The sequence below is a fragment of the Gigantopelta aegis genome, chromosome 4 (assembly GCF_016097555.1).
Source record: "Gigantopelta aegis isolate Gae_Host chromosome 4, Gae_host_genome, whole genome shotgun sequence".
Classification (NCBI taxonomy): Eukaryota; Metazoa; Mollusca; class Gastropoda; order Neomphalida; family Peltospiridae; genus Gigantopelta; species Gigantopelta aegis.
The window spans coordinates 91210431-91229764 of NC_054702.1; the positions used below are offsets into that span (position 1 = coordinate 91210431).

Consider the following 19334-nt stretch of genomic DNA (forward strand, 5'->3'; position numbering starts at 1 on the left):
GGTTGACACGTGCTCAGGTGATCAGTTGAACGGGAAAGTGACAAATTGTAAACAATGAATTCCAACGCGTCATCGCGCGCATTGCGCACAGAAAGTCACGTGTAACAAGCGTCAAAATATTCTCAGAATGAAAAACAAACCAGCATAGTTTACAAAATAATGTCTACGTAACATAAACTACAGTTTTGTGAAGGGAATCCTGAACTACAAAACAGCTTGTAAACCAAAACATGGCCGACTGACAAAGGTTTAAGGTGGGTAAATTCCCAAAAGGTGGCGCTGTTCTCAGGAATGTAGGTAAACCGCACTATAGTCTGTTTCTAAAATGCTGTTTGCCTCCTTCACTGAGATTAGTGGAAAATAGAGACCCTAACTAAGTATGCTATTCTAAATGTTTATTTTTAAAGACATCACTTAAATATGCCATATAACCATGCATATTTTGTTTTCTATTTTTGCAAGTCAACTAAAAGTTTGTTATCATGCGCATAGGCCTACTCGTACATGCCTAATAAGCTTAAGAATTTTGCGAATAATCGGGAATATATGCATAAAAATAATTTTGGCACAAATATTTCAAATTAGCGGAAAAAATTACTGGGGAAAAAAATGCAAAAAGCTCAAAATTGAAGGCGATAGATAAATACAGTCCGAATTGCATAAAGTTTTCAAAATTAATACGGAACACTCAAAATTAAACTGCAAGAAAAGTGGATGACTTCGTTCATATTTGGAAAAACGCACGTTTCTTTCGTATAGGCCTATCACACCTGTGAAACGAAAAGGTCTTAACCAAATATTGAGCACACCAAACTAATTTTTGGTGTAGATCTGCTAACGTGAACCTTACCGAAAGTACCACGACTGGTATTTCAAAGGCCGTGATATGGAGTGCTATCCTGTCTGTGGGATAGGCTATAAGATCCCTTGCTACTAATGGACAAATGTAGCGGGTTTTCTCTCTAAGACTATATGTCAAAATTACCAAATGGTTGACATTCACTGAGTATAGCCTATCATAAATAAATCAATTTGCTTTAGTGGTATCGTTAAACAAAAAAAACCTTTAACTCTCTTTTTTTAATGCGAGGTAAGTGCAAGAAAACTCTTGTTACAGAAATTCAAATTATTAATTAAAATTTCGGGGAATGTTGAGAAAAAGTAGGCAAATTATATTCTGATGTCGCCAGAATCACTTTTATTTTGAAGGCAAACTGGTGTCGTTCACGTGTGACCGGTAATTTGAAAGTCTCTTTGATACTTTACCAATAAATTACAGTGATTTATAATATAAATAATGATATTAAAATGCTTTAGATGTTCATATTACATAACCTTTAACCTATTGAACAATCGTTAAAAATTACATACTTACAGAATTTCGCTGTAAAATCAAACGCGTTTGCAGAGGGGGTGTGGGGGTGGGGGGGGTGGGGGGGTCGAAAGTCGTCTCTGCTCAACGCGAATTTTCTTTTCGTTTTTATTCAATGTATTTTTCAAGGGTCTAGACCCCTGCCCCTTCACGATTTCATGCACACACGCCTGGAAATATGTCTGCATGGCTGAGGCCTTCGGAGGCTTGTTGAGACATTCTGACTAAGTTGAGGTCTATGGGCGTAGGTCTGATGAGATCAGGCCCGTACGCAGAAATGTATATGGGGGTGCGTAATCGACGGCCCAGAGGGCCGGAGTTGTTAGGGGGGTCCGGGGCATGCCCCCCTGAAATTGTTTTTAAATCTAGAATGCAGGAGATGCATTTTCCTGCATTCTGAGAAGTACATTTGAAATTATTTCACATCGTCGGACTATTTTTTTTTTTTACACATCCAAGGACGCACCCCCCGCGTACGGGTCTAGAGATGCAGTCTTGATGCTGTTAACTCTTGATACATTGTATACTAGTAAGTACTAAACAAATAAATTATAAAATAACAGCGATAGGCCTTCATATTTTTTCAATTCAATTCAAATCATTTATTTCATATATGAATCATATAAAAATGGCATACATTGGACAATATAATAAGTACATGTAATGGTTACATCAGATATGATGATAATAATAATAATAATAATAATATAAATAGCCTCATAAGAATTAAAAAATATATATATTTTGCGGGAGGTTCAGGGGCGTCGCATGATCTGGATTTGGGTATGTGGGTGTCCAAATATGAATCTTGGCAAGTTTAATGGGGGCGGGGGTCGTCCGAACCCATAACCTTCGACCCTAGAAACCTCACTCGCCACAGACTAGACACCCCCCGCACACGCGCTTATATGTGAATGTATTTATTGACAGAATAATCAAAAACAGAAAGCACAAACATATATACTGTTATAAATAAAATAATCGAGTTAATATATACTCAACAATCAAAGTTTAGCTATGTTAAAAGAAATGGCAGAACATTTATAAATTAACCTATTTTTATTAATTGGTATTCACATCTAAAATGTTTACCATTTACAAACAACATAAACTCATCAACCTTTGCCTTAATACAACAGGAGGACCTGGTTTTCTTTTTAAGTTTATTCAGCCATGGCAAATTTAGACGTCATAAAAGATACTTGCTAAACTTTCGTTGTTGGGTATATTAAAGATTTCTGGACATGGCTAACTCGAATGTGATGTAAATATATATATAGGCCTAAGGGAACTAACATGTCACTAAAGTGATTTTAGTTGCCATATTTTGAGAACTGACCCTTTTTTTTAATATCTCTTCGACATATTGAGGAGTATGTACATCTAAGGCACTATAATGAAACGTTTGACTTACAACTGTATTTCACAGATTCTTGGCATTCCTCTGTATTTTGGCATACCGCTGTATCGTGTTCATTTTCGAGTTGTCGTTCTTTGAGAATCTATCCTTTCAACGTGTATGATACATTAAATGGTTTTATTTTATATCCAACTGTAAACTTTATTTAAATTGTTAACAAATGTATAAAAGAAAATTACTTGCATTAAATTATCAACAGCCAGACAGCTTCAATGTTGCAGGTAAATGTCATTCAAAAATGCATTTACAGCATTGATTGTAACTCAACCTAACATATTTTCGCGTAGCACCTCATTGTCCTCTGTGACCACTTCTTTAGGGACCGCGGACACTTTTTAAATATGACAAGAATGATATTGATTTTTTGCTATACTGAAGAAATATCTTTAAAAGAATAACAAAAATTCAACAACAAAAAAATTCAATTAGCCCTGACCCCCAAAATAAAACATTTGTAATCAGGGTAGGTAACTCCGTTTTGCTAAAAAAAAAAGTAAAAACCCAAAAAGTTTGGCACACTCAAAATTGTAGGAATGTGTTCGTTATTTTCAAATAAAATACCTTCAGTACCATTAATATAATCAGTATAATCGACTAATTGGTCATTATAATACCCAGCCACCCCCAAAAAGGGTTCCACATAAGAAAACGGCAATTTTTGTTGCAAGCATATATCATACAACATGTGGAATGTAATAAAACTCATTTGTGCATTACAAATGAACATTACCATCATCGTCATGTGCTACATATAACTCCACATTCGTTACACACATTATCACAACATTCAATTGTACAGAGTAAAGAGCATCAGTCGGCCATGGAAAAAGTGATATACAGGTCAATGGTCAATATGTAAGAAGACAAAATGTGTACCATTAATGTTGTATCTCTGTCAAAATGTCAACTTATGTGTGCGTGTGTGTGTTATATGAGAGATAGAGAGAAGTGAGACAGTGAAAGAGGGGGAGAGAGGAAAAGGACAGAGCAAGAGAGATAACAGATGTATGTGTTAGGTTTTGGGAAATCGAGTTTCTTCATAATTACAAAATTTGGAATAATTAGAGAGAATGCTTCATTGTTGTTTGTATGGTTTTTGATTTTTTGAAAAGAAATTAGTGGCATTAATTTTTTTAACATCACCCATGCTGTGTTATTGAGACAATTATATACACATTTAGTGCTGTCATTGTCAAAGGTGTGCAAACAGTGGTTTAATTGGTGAAACGAAAAGTCGTAGAATACATGGTTAGGATTTTAAATAAAAAGGTTTTTTTACACATTAAGTATAATGTCAAAGTTGACATTTTTACCTGGGTACCACTTTAATTGATTACAGTCAGTGCTCCACAACTGGTGTAACAAAGGCTATGGTGCATACTATCCTGTCGGTGGGATGGTGCATATAAAAGATCCCTTGATGCTAATCAAAAAAGAGTAGCCCATGAAGTGGCGACAGCGGGTTTCCTCTCACAATATCTGTGAGGTTCTTAACCATATGTCTGATGCCATATAACCGTAAATAAAATGTGTTGAGTGTGTCGTTAAATAAAACATTTCTTTCCTTCCACTTTTATACATTACATTAATAGCTGATATTTTGACTTGACATTTTTTCCAGTGACATTTTGTTCTACATCCGTTAATTATAAAGATGTGGTTATAGGGATTATTTTTATGTGATTCCCTAACAACAGATGTGTCAGGACCACAATAAATGTATTCATAATAACAAATCATTGAAAATGTAAACAAATATCCGCCATCTTGGATTGTAGTAAACAGACAAACAGGAAGATGTTGTTAACAGGCGATCACAGTTATACAATAAATCAAAACATCTAAATTTTGTCATGTACTGCAAGAGTAATAAATTAAATTTAATTACCTCACAAAAATAAATACTTGCAATAATGACAACAACACTATTTTTCAATAATTAAATGCGATATCGCTACTTTTTCACTTTGCCACTGAATAAAACGTAAAGTGGCAAGTAAAACGAGTTCTATATTTGTTATAAAGTTTTATCAATGTATTTTATACCTGATACAAGTACTGGTATTCTTCCAATATTAAACAATAAATGTTTTGTAGACGTTAACTAACATGTGCTTTTCAAACCTTGCATTCGGCAATGGTGTAACGGATGTGAGTGGCACTACCTGTCTTCCGGTGCGGTCTCTAACTTCTTCAAATATTTAGTAATAATCATTGTTCGAAATAAGCACTTGTCCGTTTGGTTGTCCAGTGGATAAATGAAAATTTTCAATGTAGTTTCATTTTGAGCAATCAAAAACAGTTTATTTGGACAAGTGAAAATATTGGCCGACAAGTAGATTTCTAGATGTATTCGTCCAGTGGACTAGTGAACAATTCTGCTTATTTCTATCACTGATAATGTCAATGACGGGACATTATTTGCCATCGTTTTGCAGTGATACATTAAACAGATATACTCATAAATATGTTTCTGTCCTGGACCAAGCCACTGGCTATCCAGAGACTTGGCCTGCGACAGACATGCTCGAAACCTTAGTGGTATATGCGGTCAAAACGGCCCCATGATGAAATGGCCCTGAACATGTAAGTCAAAACAGCCAAAGAAAAAAGTTAAAACGGCCAAAGAAAATGGTCAAAACGGCCAAAAGAAATGGTCAGGACGGTCCCATTAGTAATAATTAGTAATCAATATAGCCTATATCACAAGCAGTTCAAAAAAATATATAAAAACAACCAAAACAACGGAATCACTGGTAACAATTTATTAGCCTACACAACGCAATTAAGACCACCAATTAACATTTTATTTAACAACACTGATAGCCCGACCCGGCCGTGCCCACAGGACGAGTTTCAAGTGGAGCTACTCGTCGGAGGTGGAGAGGGGGGCATGCATGCCCGCCCTGTAATTTATTATTTTAATAATTCAATCATCAAAAGAAAAAAGGGGGTAGTGGACCATATAGACCCTCCGAGTGAGTGCATATTGCCTGAACAAGTTCTTAGTGGCTACAACGTGCCTATCCCCAATTAATTTAATAATTATTGTACCACGCTTTGGTGTCGGTCCCTTTGATTTTGATTTTGAGCAAGATATTACGTTCCCCACTAAAAACCAATAAATGCATTGTATTCACCTGCTAAACATTTTTTTTTTTTCTGGGCACTTCAAATTATCGAGGATGAGTTACACATTCATTCATCACTCGAGATTCGTCTAGTTAGACCACGGTTATTGCGTCATTCAACCGCCGCAATAACCGTGGTCTAACTAGACGAATCTCTCGTAAAAGGATGATGTAACTATAACTTAAACTGATTTATACCATTATCTTTGTGTAGATGAAATACATTTTTAAAGTATTATATCTAAGGCCGTCTTGACTTTTTTCAAGGGCCGTTATGACTTTTTTAATTTGGCCGTTTTGACTTTTGTTAGGGGCCGTTTTGACTTTTTCACTTTGGCCGTTTCGACTTTTTTATGGCCGTTTTGACCAATTACTGTTAAGGCTGTTTAGTACTGGGGCCGTTATGACTACGATCCGTTAAAAATCCTCACTCACTCATAAATATGAAATTCCTTTTGGAAAGATTTGTATTGAAAGGTATTGTATATAACTAACCCTAACCCTAAACTTATTTTAATTCTAATAAATATTGTTACGGGGGTCCGGGCGGAATCAATTAATAAATTAATTAATTGGAATTTAGAGATGGGGAAAAGTTGACTTCAGTGATTCGTGCAAATACATGGGGGAAAAAGAATGGTCGGGATAATTTTCACCAGAATATGATGAATTCCTGAGTGCCCAAACCTTCTCATAAAATTTGTACTTGAAAATGTGTTCACCAAGCTGCAACTTCAGTTTTTGCCAGGATAGAGTGATCACTAAGTTTTCAGAGCAGCAAAGTGACCACCTTGCAATAAAAAAAATTAATAAATTTTATTTGAAACGTATGTTATTTCTCATCTGGCACCATTTGAATTTGCTTTGATTTGGCTCATGGCAGACTACTCACCAATATACTGAATCTGTCTGCTGTGTCACGCACATAACTGTCAGCTGTCGCAGACCTACAGGTGTATTGGACAATATGTGTGCACTCTTATTCTATGTAATCTTTGTCACACTTTACATTATGAGTAATATGAGTGGTACATTGTTTATATCAAAAGCTGTGGTGTGTGTTGTCCTGTCTGTGTGATGGTGCATATAAAAGATCCCTTGTTACTAATGGGGAAAATGTATCATGTTTTCTCTAAGACTATAGGGTCATTCCATGTCAAATCACCCCAAAAAACATATTTTAAACCCGACCGTCTCAGATTTTTTATGAAACTTGGTATACTTGTTGATTGGGATCCCACAGCACCAAATTCAAAATTTTGTATTTGTACACCCAGTCTTCGGCACAGAGTGTGAACAAGGTCTACCTTGTCATTGAAAAGTTTGACCCAAATGCCCAAGGCTTGTCGGCCTTTGGCAATGATACATGTACTTTGCTGCCATTTTAGTTTTCTGACCTGCTTAAATTTACTGAAAGGGTTTCGGGGCTAGATTTAATATTTAGGAAAGCATTGACTTTGTCCTGCAAGGTGATTTTGTGGAAAATTTCTCGTACATTGTTCAAGATGAGATTCAGTGAAGAGGTTGCTGACAAAGGCCAGTTTGCAGCGTCCCTACACAGACCCAATCCTGACCAGGGAGGCTATCAGGGACTTCTGCATCAAGAGTATTCAAGGTATTCACTTTTTCAACATAACACCAGAACACATAGCAAAGCATGAGTTGGAACTACAAGGGAGGTTTCAAGTGGCTAAAACGGTCAAAGGAACACAGCAATTTCACTGGTTAGTTCCAGTGTTTAAGTCAAAGATGCATGCCTACAAGCTGAGCCTGCAGAGTGACCCACCAGAACTAGTATCTGTCCAGGATTCTGAGGATGATATGACAGAGTTACCAGAGGAGTCTCCCATTGAAGCCAAGAAACAAAACTATGTTTGTTGTCTGTATGACAATGAGGCATGGGTTGGGCTAGTTGAGGACATTTCAGAAGAGCATGGAGACTTCTTCATTCGTTTCATGCACCCTCACAGACCTTCTAAGTTATTTCACTGGCCAAACGAAGAAGACACTTGTTGGATTAGTGAAGGGGACATCTTCTGTGTCATTGATACACCTTCTATTGCATCTTCTCGACGGATGTACTCTCTGAGTAAAAAGGATGATGCTAGAATTGCCAAGACTATGGGGGAAGTGGGTGACCGAATGATTCTGTGACTGCTGAACTGGTGAGAAGGCAACGAAGGAAGTAGTTTGATATCATATGATAAGAAAGGTCAGTGTACCAGAACATTCTCCAAGATTTGGAATCCTTGTCAAATTGCCTTTCCAACAATACCAATTTTATGAAGATTGGCCCAGTAGTTCCTGAGATATGAGGGTTCAAAGGTTGGCGGCCATTTTGGCTAAAAATCTCAAAATTTGGGGGGCCATATTTTGAATTTGGTGCTGTGGGATTCCAATCAACAAGTATACCAAGTTTCATAAAAATCTGAGACGGTCGGATTTAACCCATTGGATGATTTGACACAGAATGACCCTATATGTAAAAATTACCAAATCATCCAACAGCTGATGATTAATAAATCAATGTGCTCTCGTGGGGTTGTTAAACAAAACAAACTTTATCTTTGTCGCACATCAGTGCCAGTTGGAATTTCTGGGTGTCATAGTGTTTGATTTAATAGAAGTCATCATATTCCATCAATTAAGTGTTAAGTAATTAAACATTTTTATCACTGTTAAATTTTTTCAAGTACAGTGAAACCCCTCTAACCTGGACACTCTTGGGACCCAAACATTTTTTCTGGTTTAGAGAGATTAAGTTCTGTACTGTACTTGAGGGACTTTGTAAAACATCCGGTTTTGAGGAAATTCCTGTTTACAGAGGATCCAGTTTTAAGAGGTTTCAGTGTACTTTACTATCACTGAGAATAATTAGCTCATGCCTTTTGTGTTTTGTAGATGACAGTCAGTTTCGAAACATGGTGTTGTGGCTGGAGGATCAGAAGATCAGACACTACAAAATTGAAGACCGGGTGCCACTGAGGAACATCCAGAGTGACGAATGGTCAAAGGCTTTGGATCTTGTAAGGCATCACAGACCTTAATAAATGCTAAAAATAATGTATTCTCAAATGAACATAGGAATTAGGCCAGTTAGTTTAAAGAAATTAATATCAAGTGTTCATTAAAGCCGCACACCCTAGTTCCATCCAGCGAAAATAAATTATAATTTGGTTAATCTACAAACCTGTAACACACTTAGATCACGTTTTTATCAAATGGAGTGAAAAAGCAGGTTTTATATCGATAAATACCATGGGAATCCCCATGTCCCAATTGCTTGAAATAATTTTGAAAGTTTGTATTCTGATGTCACCAGTAGATGTCGCTCGAAGCACAACAATGCCTACGTCACGACAAATTTCACAGACTTGGGGTGCGTTCTTTTTACCTCTCCTGGCCATGTTCCAACTGTTCTGTCCTGGTTGTATCCCCTCTCCAGATATCGTAGGACTTAGCAAAATTATTGGTTTTAAGGGTTTGTAACGTTTTGTATTGAGATACTTACTTGTCTGAACTTTATTGTTACTGAAAATGTTCACGAACTGTGAAGAAAAATCTCAGAAATGAACAACAACAAATGATGTTGATCGCGCGAACCGTGCACGAGTAAACAAACCGAACCAAAATGATACAGTCACGTGGTATACCAACGTCTGTGACATTGAAATGGAAATATCCCATCTAAAAATAGATTAGACCTTGTGTGCTCAACATTTTTTTCTCAAACGTGCGCCCGTTTTTCAGAAATAGGAAAATGCATTTTGTGGTATTACAAACACCAGGATTACCAGGATTACCAAAAAACACTTCAGGTGAATGGAAATGTATATTCTAAATAATAAACGGTAAGTAAAGTGCAATTTTATTTGTGAAAAAATGGGTTTAATAGCGAAAAACAACGCCGTAATGGTTAACAACTAGCCGTAACTAGGGTGTGTCCCTTTAACATGACAGATTTATATAATTTGTAAGATATTTTCCTTTATTGTTTTAAAAGTAATTCTGTGTGAATAAATTTAAGGATTGTCTGTTATTTCTTTTATGTTAAAAAAAATCATCTGCAAACTCTGTGAATCGGCGAAGCTGTTCTCATATAAGTTTGCAGATGATTTTTTTTAGTTCATACCCAGATGAACGTAAAAGAAATAACAGACAATACTATAATTAAATTTTAATCATACTTGCTAATAATAACACTAAATGTTCATACTTTATTATGAATTATTTTTGGTCCATAAGCAATACTGCTCAATAAGACAACTTGCTTATATAAAATGACGTCATTAGATATGACGTTCCCTGACGACATAATTTTTACATTAATCGAGAAATGAACAAACTTCCATTGCTACATCTGGACCATTGGGATGACATTATATTGTAATGAATGTAACGAAAATTTAATATGTATTTGAATGCTGATCTACACATAGTGTTTAATAAGAGTTCCTTTTCTTTCAGTATCTTCAGCAACTGAACTGTCCATGGAATGCTAAAGATAAATCTGCCCTTATTGACTGGTTACTGGGATATGCTGTTAGGCTAGAGTATGGTGACAATGGTAAATAACTGTAATGTTTAGAGCATTAATACCAATAGCGATATAGAAACAAAATATTATCGTTTAGTTACTATTACCGGAACTGCTAATATAACAGAGCTGGGAAGTGTATCCTGGGGATATGACATGGCCAAGCAGATGACAAGTCTGTTCTCAGTAATAATAAAAGACACTATCATTTTTGAAATGAGTATGTTGAGCTAGAACATTACAATAACCATTTACTGTTGTAATATACTGGAATATGTTTTAAATATGGCAAATAACGGAATAATTTTGGTCCTGGAAGCCATTAGTTTTAATTAGATTTTTTGACTTGGAGAATGTTATATTCACTTTCAGTGCCTTAAATTTGATAGACTGGATCAATCCTGTTAAGAAACCTATTGAGGTAGCGTTTTTTGCTGATCAATGATCTCGTTTTTACTAGGGAGAATCCGAAGTTCTAAAATAAATGACGTTACTTTTCAAGTTGATTAATTATTAACTATTATAGTATAGTCTGTAGCTAGGAGTAGTTGTGGGAGTGTAACCTCATTTGGATGTCTTTACTTGGATTTCATTTTCACAAAACACATGTAAATGATACATTAGTTGGAACCCTCACTGCCAAGATGCCTGATGCGTTATTATGTTTTTAAAATCACAGTTCTAAATATGTCAAATGAATAAAAGTAGTAACTTCTTTTAATACAGTGTAGAATTTTTGTTTATTTTTTCAGTTGAAAAATACAAAGCTGTCACTCCTGAAAGTGTACATTTGTGTCGGACAGGTGTGTCCGGGCAGGCATCTAATCCTTTAGAAACTTTGAATTGTAAGTATTTGTATTCACAGCCCACCATACTTCTTTTTTTCTTTTTCTTTTTTTTCTTTTTTTTTTAATCCTATTAAATTTTAGCGGTAGCAAATTTCCTCCATCTCTGTTGTCAAAATATCTATGTATTAGACACCAAATAGCCAAATAGTAGTTTAAAATGTGCTGAGGTGTTGTTGAACAAATATACCTTTTCCTTGTTTCAATAGTGTATTGAATTTTATTAGCAGAGCATTCACTCCCAGCCCTTGAAACCATTTTTATTTTTATATACATTGTGGAATATGTTTCTTGATTAGTTAACATCTAATGTAAACAAATCATAAATCCAGTTGTAACCCACAATTTTGAAATATTTTGTCTGTATATCTGTCTTGACTTTCAGAATATTAGAATAGCATTTTGAGCCTCGAATACAAAAACTGGCAAGAGTAAAGCTTCACACATTGGTACCTCATTGATGCAGCATTCCACCCCTACACCCACCCCAAATTGCATGCAGAGCCAAGGCCTTTTCCATAAATGTTCCTACTGGGAGTATAAATTTGAAAAATGCTAAATGCCTGTTTATACTTAATAATTTCACGCCACGTGACTCACTTCAGTAAAACGCTTTAATTGCCGTACTAGAGTTACAGTGAAAAGGTTTACACTTCAGCGTTGTATTGAATAATACATGCTCTGTCATGCAGCATGAAATGCTACTAATGCAAAAAGAATATTTCAGAACATTTCACATGGCATATTTTTTTCTTTTCCTTATTTAATGATTGACGAAGGTGAATGCTATCCACCCGTGTTTATAATCAAGATGGAAACAGCAAACAGGAGTGCTAAACGTTGCATGTTTGCTGGTTGTTTTATAAAGCATGAAGTGGAAACAGGCTTAAACTGCATTGATGGATGAAGGTTTTGCACCCTCACGATGCAAGCCATCTTTGTAAACCTAAATCCTGGGGACACACTGGAGATCACCGATATTGTATTATTTTCAGTTGATGATCCCAACTTCAAGGCTGGCGTGACTTCTCTGTGTATGATGCTGCAAATCCCTCCTCACCCAGATCATTTACAACAACTTAAGGTCAGTTAATCAGATGGCTGCCACATCGGACAATTTTTCTTCTTTTTCATATATAATTGAAAAAATTGAATATTTGGTGGAAAATTTTTATAATTAATTACTGTAATACATACATGCCTTTGATTACCAAAAAATGTAGGGATTTTTTAAAAACATTTTGGAGGGGGATAAGGTACACGTCTGTCAGGGCTAGCTCAGTTGGCAAATTTTCTTTCAATTTTGTTTCAAAGTACTTTCATATAATCATTGATATTTTTGTTGAAAAATAATTGTGGATTTCTGCAAGCTGGCAATTTTAGATAATTTTGCGAAATATTCTAAACCATGGTATATGCTGTCGTGTTTGTGGGAAAGTACATATAAAAGATCCCACGCTGTTAATTGAAAGATTATAGCAGATTTCCTCGAAGACTTCAATGTGCTTTAGTGGTGTTATCAAACAAAACAAACTTTGTTCACCCACTGCTATCCTTGTCTGTACAAACTACCCTGTTGACCCACTGCTATCCTTGTCTGTACAAACTACCCTGTTGACCCACTGCTATCCTTGTCTGTACAAACTACCCTGTTCACCCACTGCTATCCTTGTCTGTACAAACTACCCTTGTTCACCCACTGCTATCCTTGTCTGTACAAACTACCCTGTTCACCCACTGCTATCCTTGTCTGTACAAACTACCCTGTTCACCCACTGCTATCCTTGTCTGTACAAACTACCCTGTTCACCCACTGCTATCCTTGTCTGTACAAACTACCTTGTTCACCCACTGCTGTCCTTGTCTGTACAAACTACCTTGTCCAGCTGAATGACTACATTACTGTCTTTATTTTGATGCAGGCTATATGTTTACTAGTAAAAGAAAAGCTGTCCAAAGAAGCAATAGCAGCCATATCATCTTCTTCAACAGAGACAAAGGTAAGCAGATACCATTTGTTCATTCAGTCATTAGGGAGTAATAACCTTACTCACAAAGTAATGATATTTAGGTGTTTTAGCAGCTCTTTATAGTTGGATAAGAGTTGTACTTTAAATCTTATATGGCACTGGTATAGGATGTGGGGGGGGGGGGGGGGGGGCTTTGTGCCCCACACTTTTCAGATATTTTGCTTTATATTTGCCTTATAATAGTGTAAATATAAAAGTGTGCCCCCCACACACACACACACACTTTTTGGCACCTTCCTATGCCAATGTACAGTGTTTATAGCTTATCACAATAACTATTGGAAAATTGTTCTTTCCTCATCATTGGAATGTAGACAATCAGTATTTGCATTTAAAACAAAAAATCTCTTTGTTTACTCATAAGAATTAACAAGAGAAAAAACTCATAAAATAAATCATTTTTGACAACAATGCTTTGACGACTTTCCTACATGCTATACTTTATTTTTTTTATTTTTTTTGTGAAGATTTTCAGAATTATAAAAAATTTCATCCAGTAGCCAGTGATTAATTATTTAATGTCCTGTAATGTAATGGTATCATTAAACAATAACAAACTTTCCTTTGATGTGTTTTTTTCCACCTTCATAACTTCAGGCTGAGCAGATTCCTCTTGATAAGATGGAGCTGGGATTTGAAGCTGGTGGTATGTACATTGTCTTTACTTAGAATAAAACTAGAATGTTGTGTTTATTTGTTCATCACAGTCATTTTGGTATTTATAGCTAATTTAAAAATAAGGTGGGTTTGGGGTGTTTTTTTTAGTCCTCTACCAGTCAAACTATAGAGAAGTATAGGGTTTGTCTCCATCTGTCTTTCTGAGGTGGGACTTATCCCAGTGGTAAAGTGCTTGTTTGATGTGCTTGTTTGATGTGCAGTCGGTCCAGACCTGTCATCCTTTAGTCAAGAGAAAGCAGGAGGTGTGTGTGGAAAAAGCAGGAGATTTTGTCAAAAAACTGGAGATTTTTTAACTGCACACGATTTAACACAACTTTTTAAAAAGTACTACAATAAGTTATATGAACACTACATAATGTCATGTATACTTGTCAACCTTTGTTATTGGCATTAAAAAAATAATAATAATAATAATAATTATATATATATTATATTTTGTTTTAATTATTTTTAAATATTATTATAATTTAATACATATTTTAAAAAATAACTCTTTTGTCCAAAAAAAAATAACACTAACAAATTTAAACATTAATTAATACATTTATGGTATTACACTTACATGTTGCATCATCGTTATTTGTGTTTCGTAAAAAGTAGACCCAAGACATTTATATAGGCTTAAATCTTATAAATTAATATTCAGTTTTCACTACAATAAGGTGCAGTGGCGTTGTACTTATTTAAAATCACTATAACCATGCAATAAACATTGTATTTCCACTAATCATTTCTACTAATCATAAGTAAAAGCTCATTACTGACATCGTGTGAAATATACCGGAACTATACCTATTTCCGTGAGTAACGTTATGTCAAACACAAGATTTATTAATCGTAGGAAAACAATCCCTTCAAGTATACTTCTGTCCCAGAGCAAGTCACTGGCTATGCAGAGATAGGCCCCTGGACGGACACGCTCGAAACTTTCGTGGTATATGAACATGTACAAATTATTCGCACTCGCACTCAAGTGTACTCTTGTTACTAACATTTTACTGCACAAACCTACAAATCTAACTGATACAAGTATTGTTTATACAGCTAATTGGTCTTTCTGCTGTCTTGCTTTGACATGTGATTTTGACATTGTGTGTATTGATGCATGTGTTCGCTGTCTACTCTGGCACTTCCAGCCATAGTCAGAGGTGTTATTAGGACTAAATTGGATAGTTTTATATATGGCAACACTGAATGTCAATACACAGCCACGGTAGCTTGAATTTTTTTTATGCTTAGAAAATAACGATTTCCCGTGAGAAATGTTTTTCCCGCGGGAGACTTGATCAAATACCGGGAGTCTCCCGCGGAATCTGGGAGGGTTGACAGGTCTGATTCGGTCTGGTAGGTAGGTAACTAATTTAATGTGCTCATATACCACTAGAGTTTCGAACACGCCATCGGTGTGGGATTGATTTCCGTCGATGGGCCAATTGGGCTATTTTGCATTCCAGCCAGTCCACCGTGACTGGTATATCAAAAGGCCATGATATGTGCTATCCTGTCTGTGGGATAGTGCATGTAAACGATTCCTTGCTACTAATGGAAAAATGTAATGGATTTTTCTCTTTAAGGCTATATGTAAAAATTACCAAATGTTTGACATCCTATAGCCAGTGTTTAATAAATGAATGTGCTCTATTGATGTTGTTAAACAAAACAAATGTTTTAAAGGGACAATAAACTCAAACATGAGCCTTATGTGTTGGAAAGATGCATACCTGGACAACCACAACATGCTGACACTTTAAGAAATGAAAAACGTTAGAATTAATAAAAAAAAACTGTGATTATTCCTGTTAACTAGGGGCAGCCATTTTTGTTTGTTTTCGGTGTGTCTGGAATTCTAGCTTGGGGTGAAGTGACGTCAGCTCCTACCAACTCCTGTATGCACAGTGTAAACAAACGCAGTCATTTATGACAAAGTGCTTCCGTTTTATGAACCTGACTTGATAATATAATAAACTATTTAACTAAATATATTTCAATTTGCATTAACAGAATGAAATGGGATTATAGTATTTTTTCTCTTTAAAAAATCCAAAGAAAAAAAGCATATTATTAGGCCTACTGGTAAGGAAAAAAACTAAAAAACTAATTCATTTTTAACAACAATGCTTTGATGACATTCCGACATGCTATACCTTTTTTTTTTTTTTTTTTTTTTTTTTTTAAAGATTTTCAGAATTATAAAAAAAATTCATCCAGTAGCCAGTGATTAATTATTTAATGTCCTGTAATGTAATGGTATCATGGTATGTTAGAGCAAAAACGATACCCAAGTGATAATTTTATTTTAAGTTATAAATCAGTTTTGACTTTCATTCGGAATTTCCTATTTTTGACATAGGGGATATGAAAGTTTGTTGAGCCAGGTAGGGGACGTGTATTGCTTTGGCAGTACTCTTAGAATGCTTGTTGTGTTTGAGGATATATCTACTTCAGCAAACCTTCAGGATATATTCTGTTCATTCCCTGATCCTTACCTGATAAATCATTGGCTGTGGTATTTGCTATTCTGTCTGTTGAAAAGAATATCTAAAAATCCTTTCTTTGAGGCTGGAGATTTTTTTAGATGTTTGCACTACCAAAAACTGTTCCTACTCTTGATCTTTTCAAACCCTGCAAATGTTTTGGAACTTTATCCATTGTAGGGCCAGTGCTTTTTTTTTTCCAGAGATTATCTTTATATAATAAAGTGAAGTTAAATACAGCCAAAAAAAAAAATGTTTTGCCAAGTTTTAGTTAAATATTAGGCGTATAAAAATATTGAAATTCCTGCATTAAATTGCTTTTAGGCTAAAAAGAAAAATTACTATTGAGTTAACTCCCTTAAAGGGATTTTCCCCGACTGGATGTGTAGTGACATACTGAAAGTAATCAAGAATGACATCACATATAAATAATATTGTTATTCTTGTTTCAACATCAAGTTTGGAACATTTAACTTTGGTATTTTGTAATGCACTTTGCAGTAGGAATAACACTTTTTACCTATTTTGGGGTATACAAAATATACAGGAAATACAGGAAATGTAAACTATATAGTTCATAATTAATCATTTTATTATAAAATTAACCAATAACACTTTTATGCTGATGTATTGTTAAACATACATACTCTATGACTGACCAAAGCACTTGCTTGATGCACGGTTGGTTTGGGATCGATCCCCGTCAGTGGGCCCATTGGGCTATTTTTCGTTCCAGCTAGTGCACCACGACTGGTATATCAAAGGCTGTGGTATGTGCTATCCTGCCTGTGGCATGGTGCATATAAAAGATCCCTTGCTACTAATGGAAAAATGTAGTGGGTTTCCTCTCTAAGACTATTTGTCAAAATTACTAAATGTTTGACATCCAGTAGCTGATGATTAGCAAATCAGTGTGCTCTAGTGGTGTCATTAAACAAAACAAACTAACTGATAAATAATCACATTGGTTGTGTTTTCTTTTGTAGAACATTTGTTAATTTACAGCTGGGCCTTTTAAGAGACAATGTTTGTCATGTTATAGAGCACTAAAAGTATGGAAATAAACCTCTTTTTCTTCTTCTTCTTTTTTCAGATTACATTATGAATGATGCAGCAAAAATCTTACGACTTCTTCATATAAAGGATTTACGGGAGCTTCAGACACAGATTAACACAGCAATTGTTGCAGTGCAGGCCATAACAGCCAACCCTAAAACTGATAGTCGACTAGGAAAAGTCGGGCGGTGATATTTGTAGGGGAATAGTTCTTTGTGGTTCAAGAACTGCTGCATTGTTATCTTGTTTAATGCATGGCCCACTGTGTTTTACATGTACCAAATTCAGTAACATCATGGCTTCTGGGAAATGTAGCCTAATGCCCGAGACTGATGCAGCCTAATGCCTGAGACTGATTTAGCATAATGCCTGAGACTGATGGAGTTGTTTTTAAACTTCAGTTGTTAATCTCTTTCCTGATGCTGTTACAAGAAAAAAATAGCATATGAAATAACAATTTTCATCTCCTTTCTTTGGCATTGGTTAAGCCATGTGCAGAGGTGTTACTTGTATTCCTTGCACCAGCTTTTATTTTTCACAGTGCCAAGCTAAAATATATGACTCTTCTATTGTTAAAAGTTTCTTATTCTAAAAAAGCCCAACATTAACACATTAAGGCTGGCAGTCATTGTTTTGAATATGATGAAATAAAAGTCTTTAAAAAGGTACCTGTTTTACAACAAAAAAAACAATATCTCAATTACCGTATATCGCTGTGTATTAGCCGACTTTTTGATACAAAATTTATCAAGTCAAAGGCTGGGGTCGGCTTATCTAAGGAGTCAACATTTTATTGGAAATGTAAAGTTAGAATAGTGACGTCACGGCTCGACTCGATCTATTGTCATTATTGTGCTCTGCATTTCCGCTTTCATAAAGGTTTAATATTGCATTTTAACACAAGCTATTACAAATAAAAGATATTAAAATTGTATATATATGTTCATCTTTAATAAATGTTGGTGTTTAAAAGTTATTTAGTAATATTTATCTGTTTAAACAACAATAAATGGTGACCGATCAAAACAATTTCGGAAAACTTCGCAGGTCACGTGTCATTACAAAACTGCTTACTAAACCGGTGAACACGTTAATTGTTCCAGCTTCATTTGTTTTGTTTGTCGGCTTGGGATTAATCGACACGGGTGGTTGGGTATGGTAGGGTATAGCCGACTAGTAATGAAAAGACCGATTAGCACAATCAACAATGCAAACAGTCACTGTGTTTTTAACGTGTGGCTGCAATCAAGAATGTTTAGGTATATTTCGCTATCTTGGTACTTATATTTTACGAGAAATAAATTAACCGGACACCGTTTCTATAAATAGAAATCGGCTACTGCTTCCGGATAAGTTTGCTGTGACAAATGACGTTTGAAAGCAGATGTACTTTGTCATTTTGTAGAGACCACACAGACATCTGACTTGGTTAGTTTTATATAGGGGGGTCGGCTTATATACAAGGTCGATAATTTTAAAGCCGATTTGGAGGGTGAAACTAGGGGGTCGGCTAATGCATGGAGTCGGCTAATACACAGCGATATACGGTAATTTAGTTTTTCCATATATATATATATATATATATATATGTATGTATATAGTGAACAAAAGCAGTTGAAAATACACTTAAATTTATTATTACTTGCTATTATAACTTATGTCTATAAAGGATTGTTCAAATGCCCAGTACATAATTTTATTAAATACTTATTACCTCTGTGTATATGCCACTGTTCTTATTAAGAGACATATTTTGAAAATCTCTTGGATCTTTACAAACCAAATTAAGTA

At 35.3% G+C, this 19334-nt stretch overlaps 1 protein-coding gene across 2 annotated transcripts; it reads left to right on the top strand.

The window, feature by feature from the left end:
- Nucleotides 1-128: 128 nt before the first annotated feature.
- Nucleotides 129-18246, top strand: LOC121371401 (RNA transcription, translation and transport factor protein-like). 2 transcript variants are annotated; one of them, XM_041497271.1, is made up of 8 exons: nt 129-254; nt 8825-8949; nt 10391-10490; nt 11213-11305; nt 12301-12389; nt 13228-13305; nt 13933-13981; nt 17581-18246. In XM_041497271.1, exons 2-8 carry the CDS (start codon nt 8845-8847, stop codon nt 17733-17735), a joined length of 669 nt encoding a protein of 222 aa, XP_041353205.1. In that variant the 5' UTR covers nt 129-254; nt 8825-8844; the 3' UTR covers nt 17736-18246. The 2 variants fall into 2 exon arrangements, with proteins under 2 accessions (XP_041353205.1, XP_041353203.1); XM_041497269.1 differs by lacking the exon at nt 129-254 and adding an exon at nt 2862-3013.
- Nucleotides 18247-19334: the final 1088 nt, after the last annotated feature.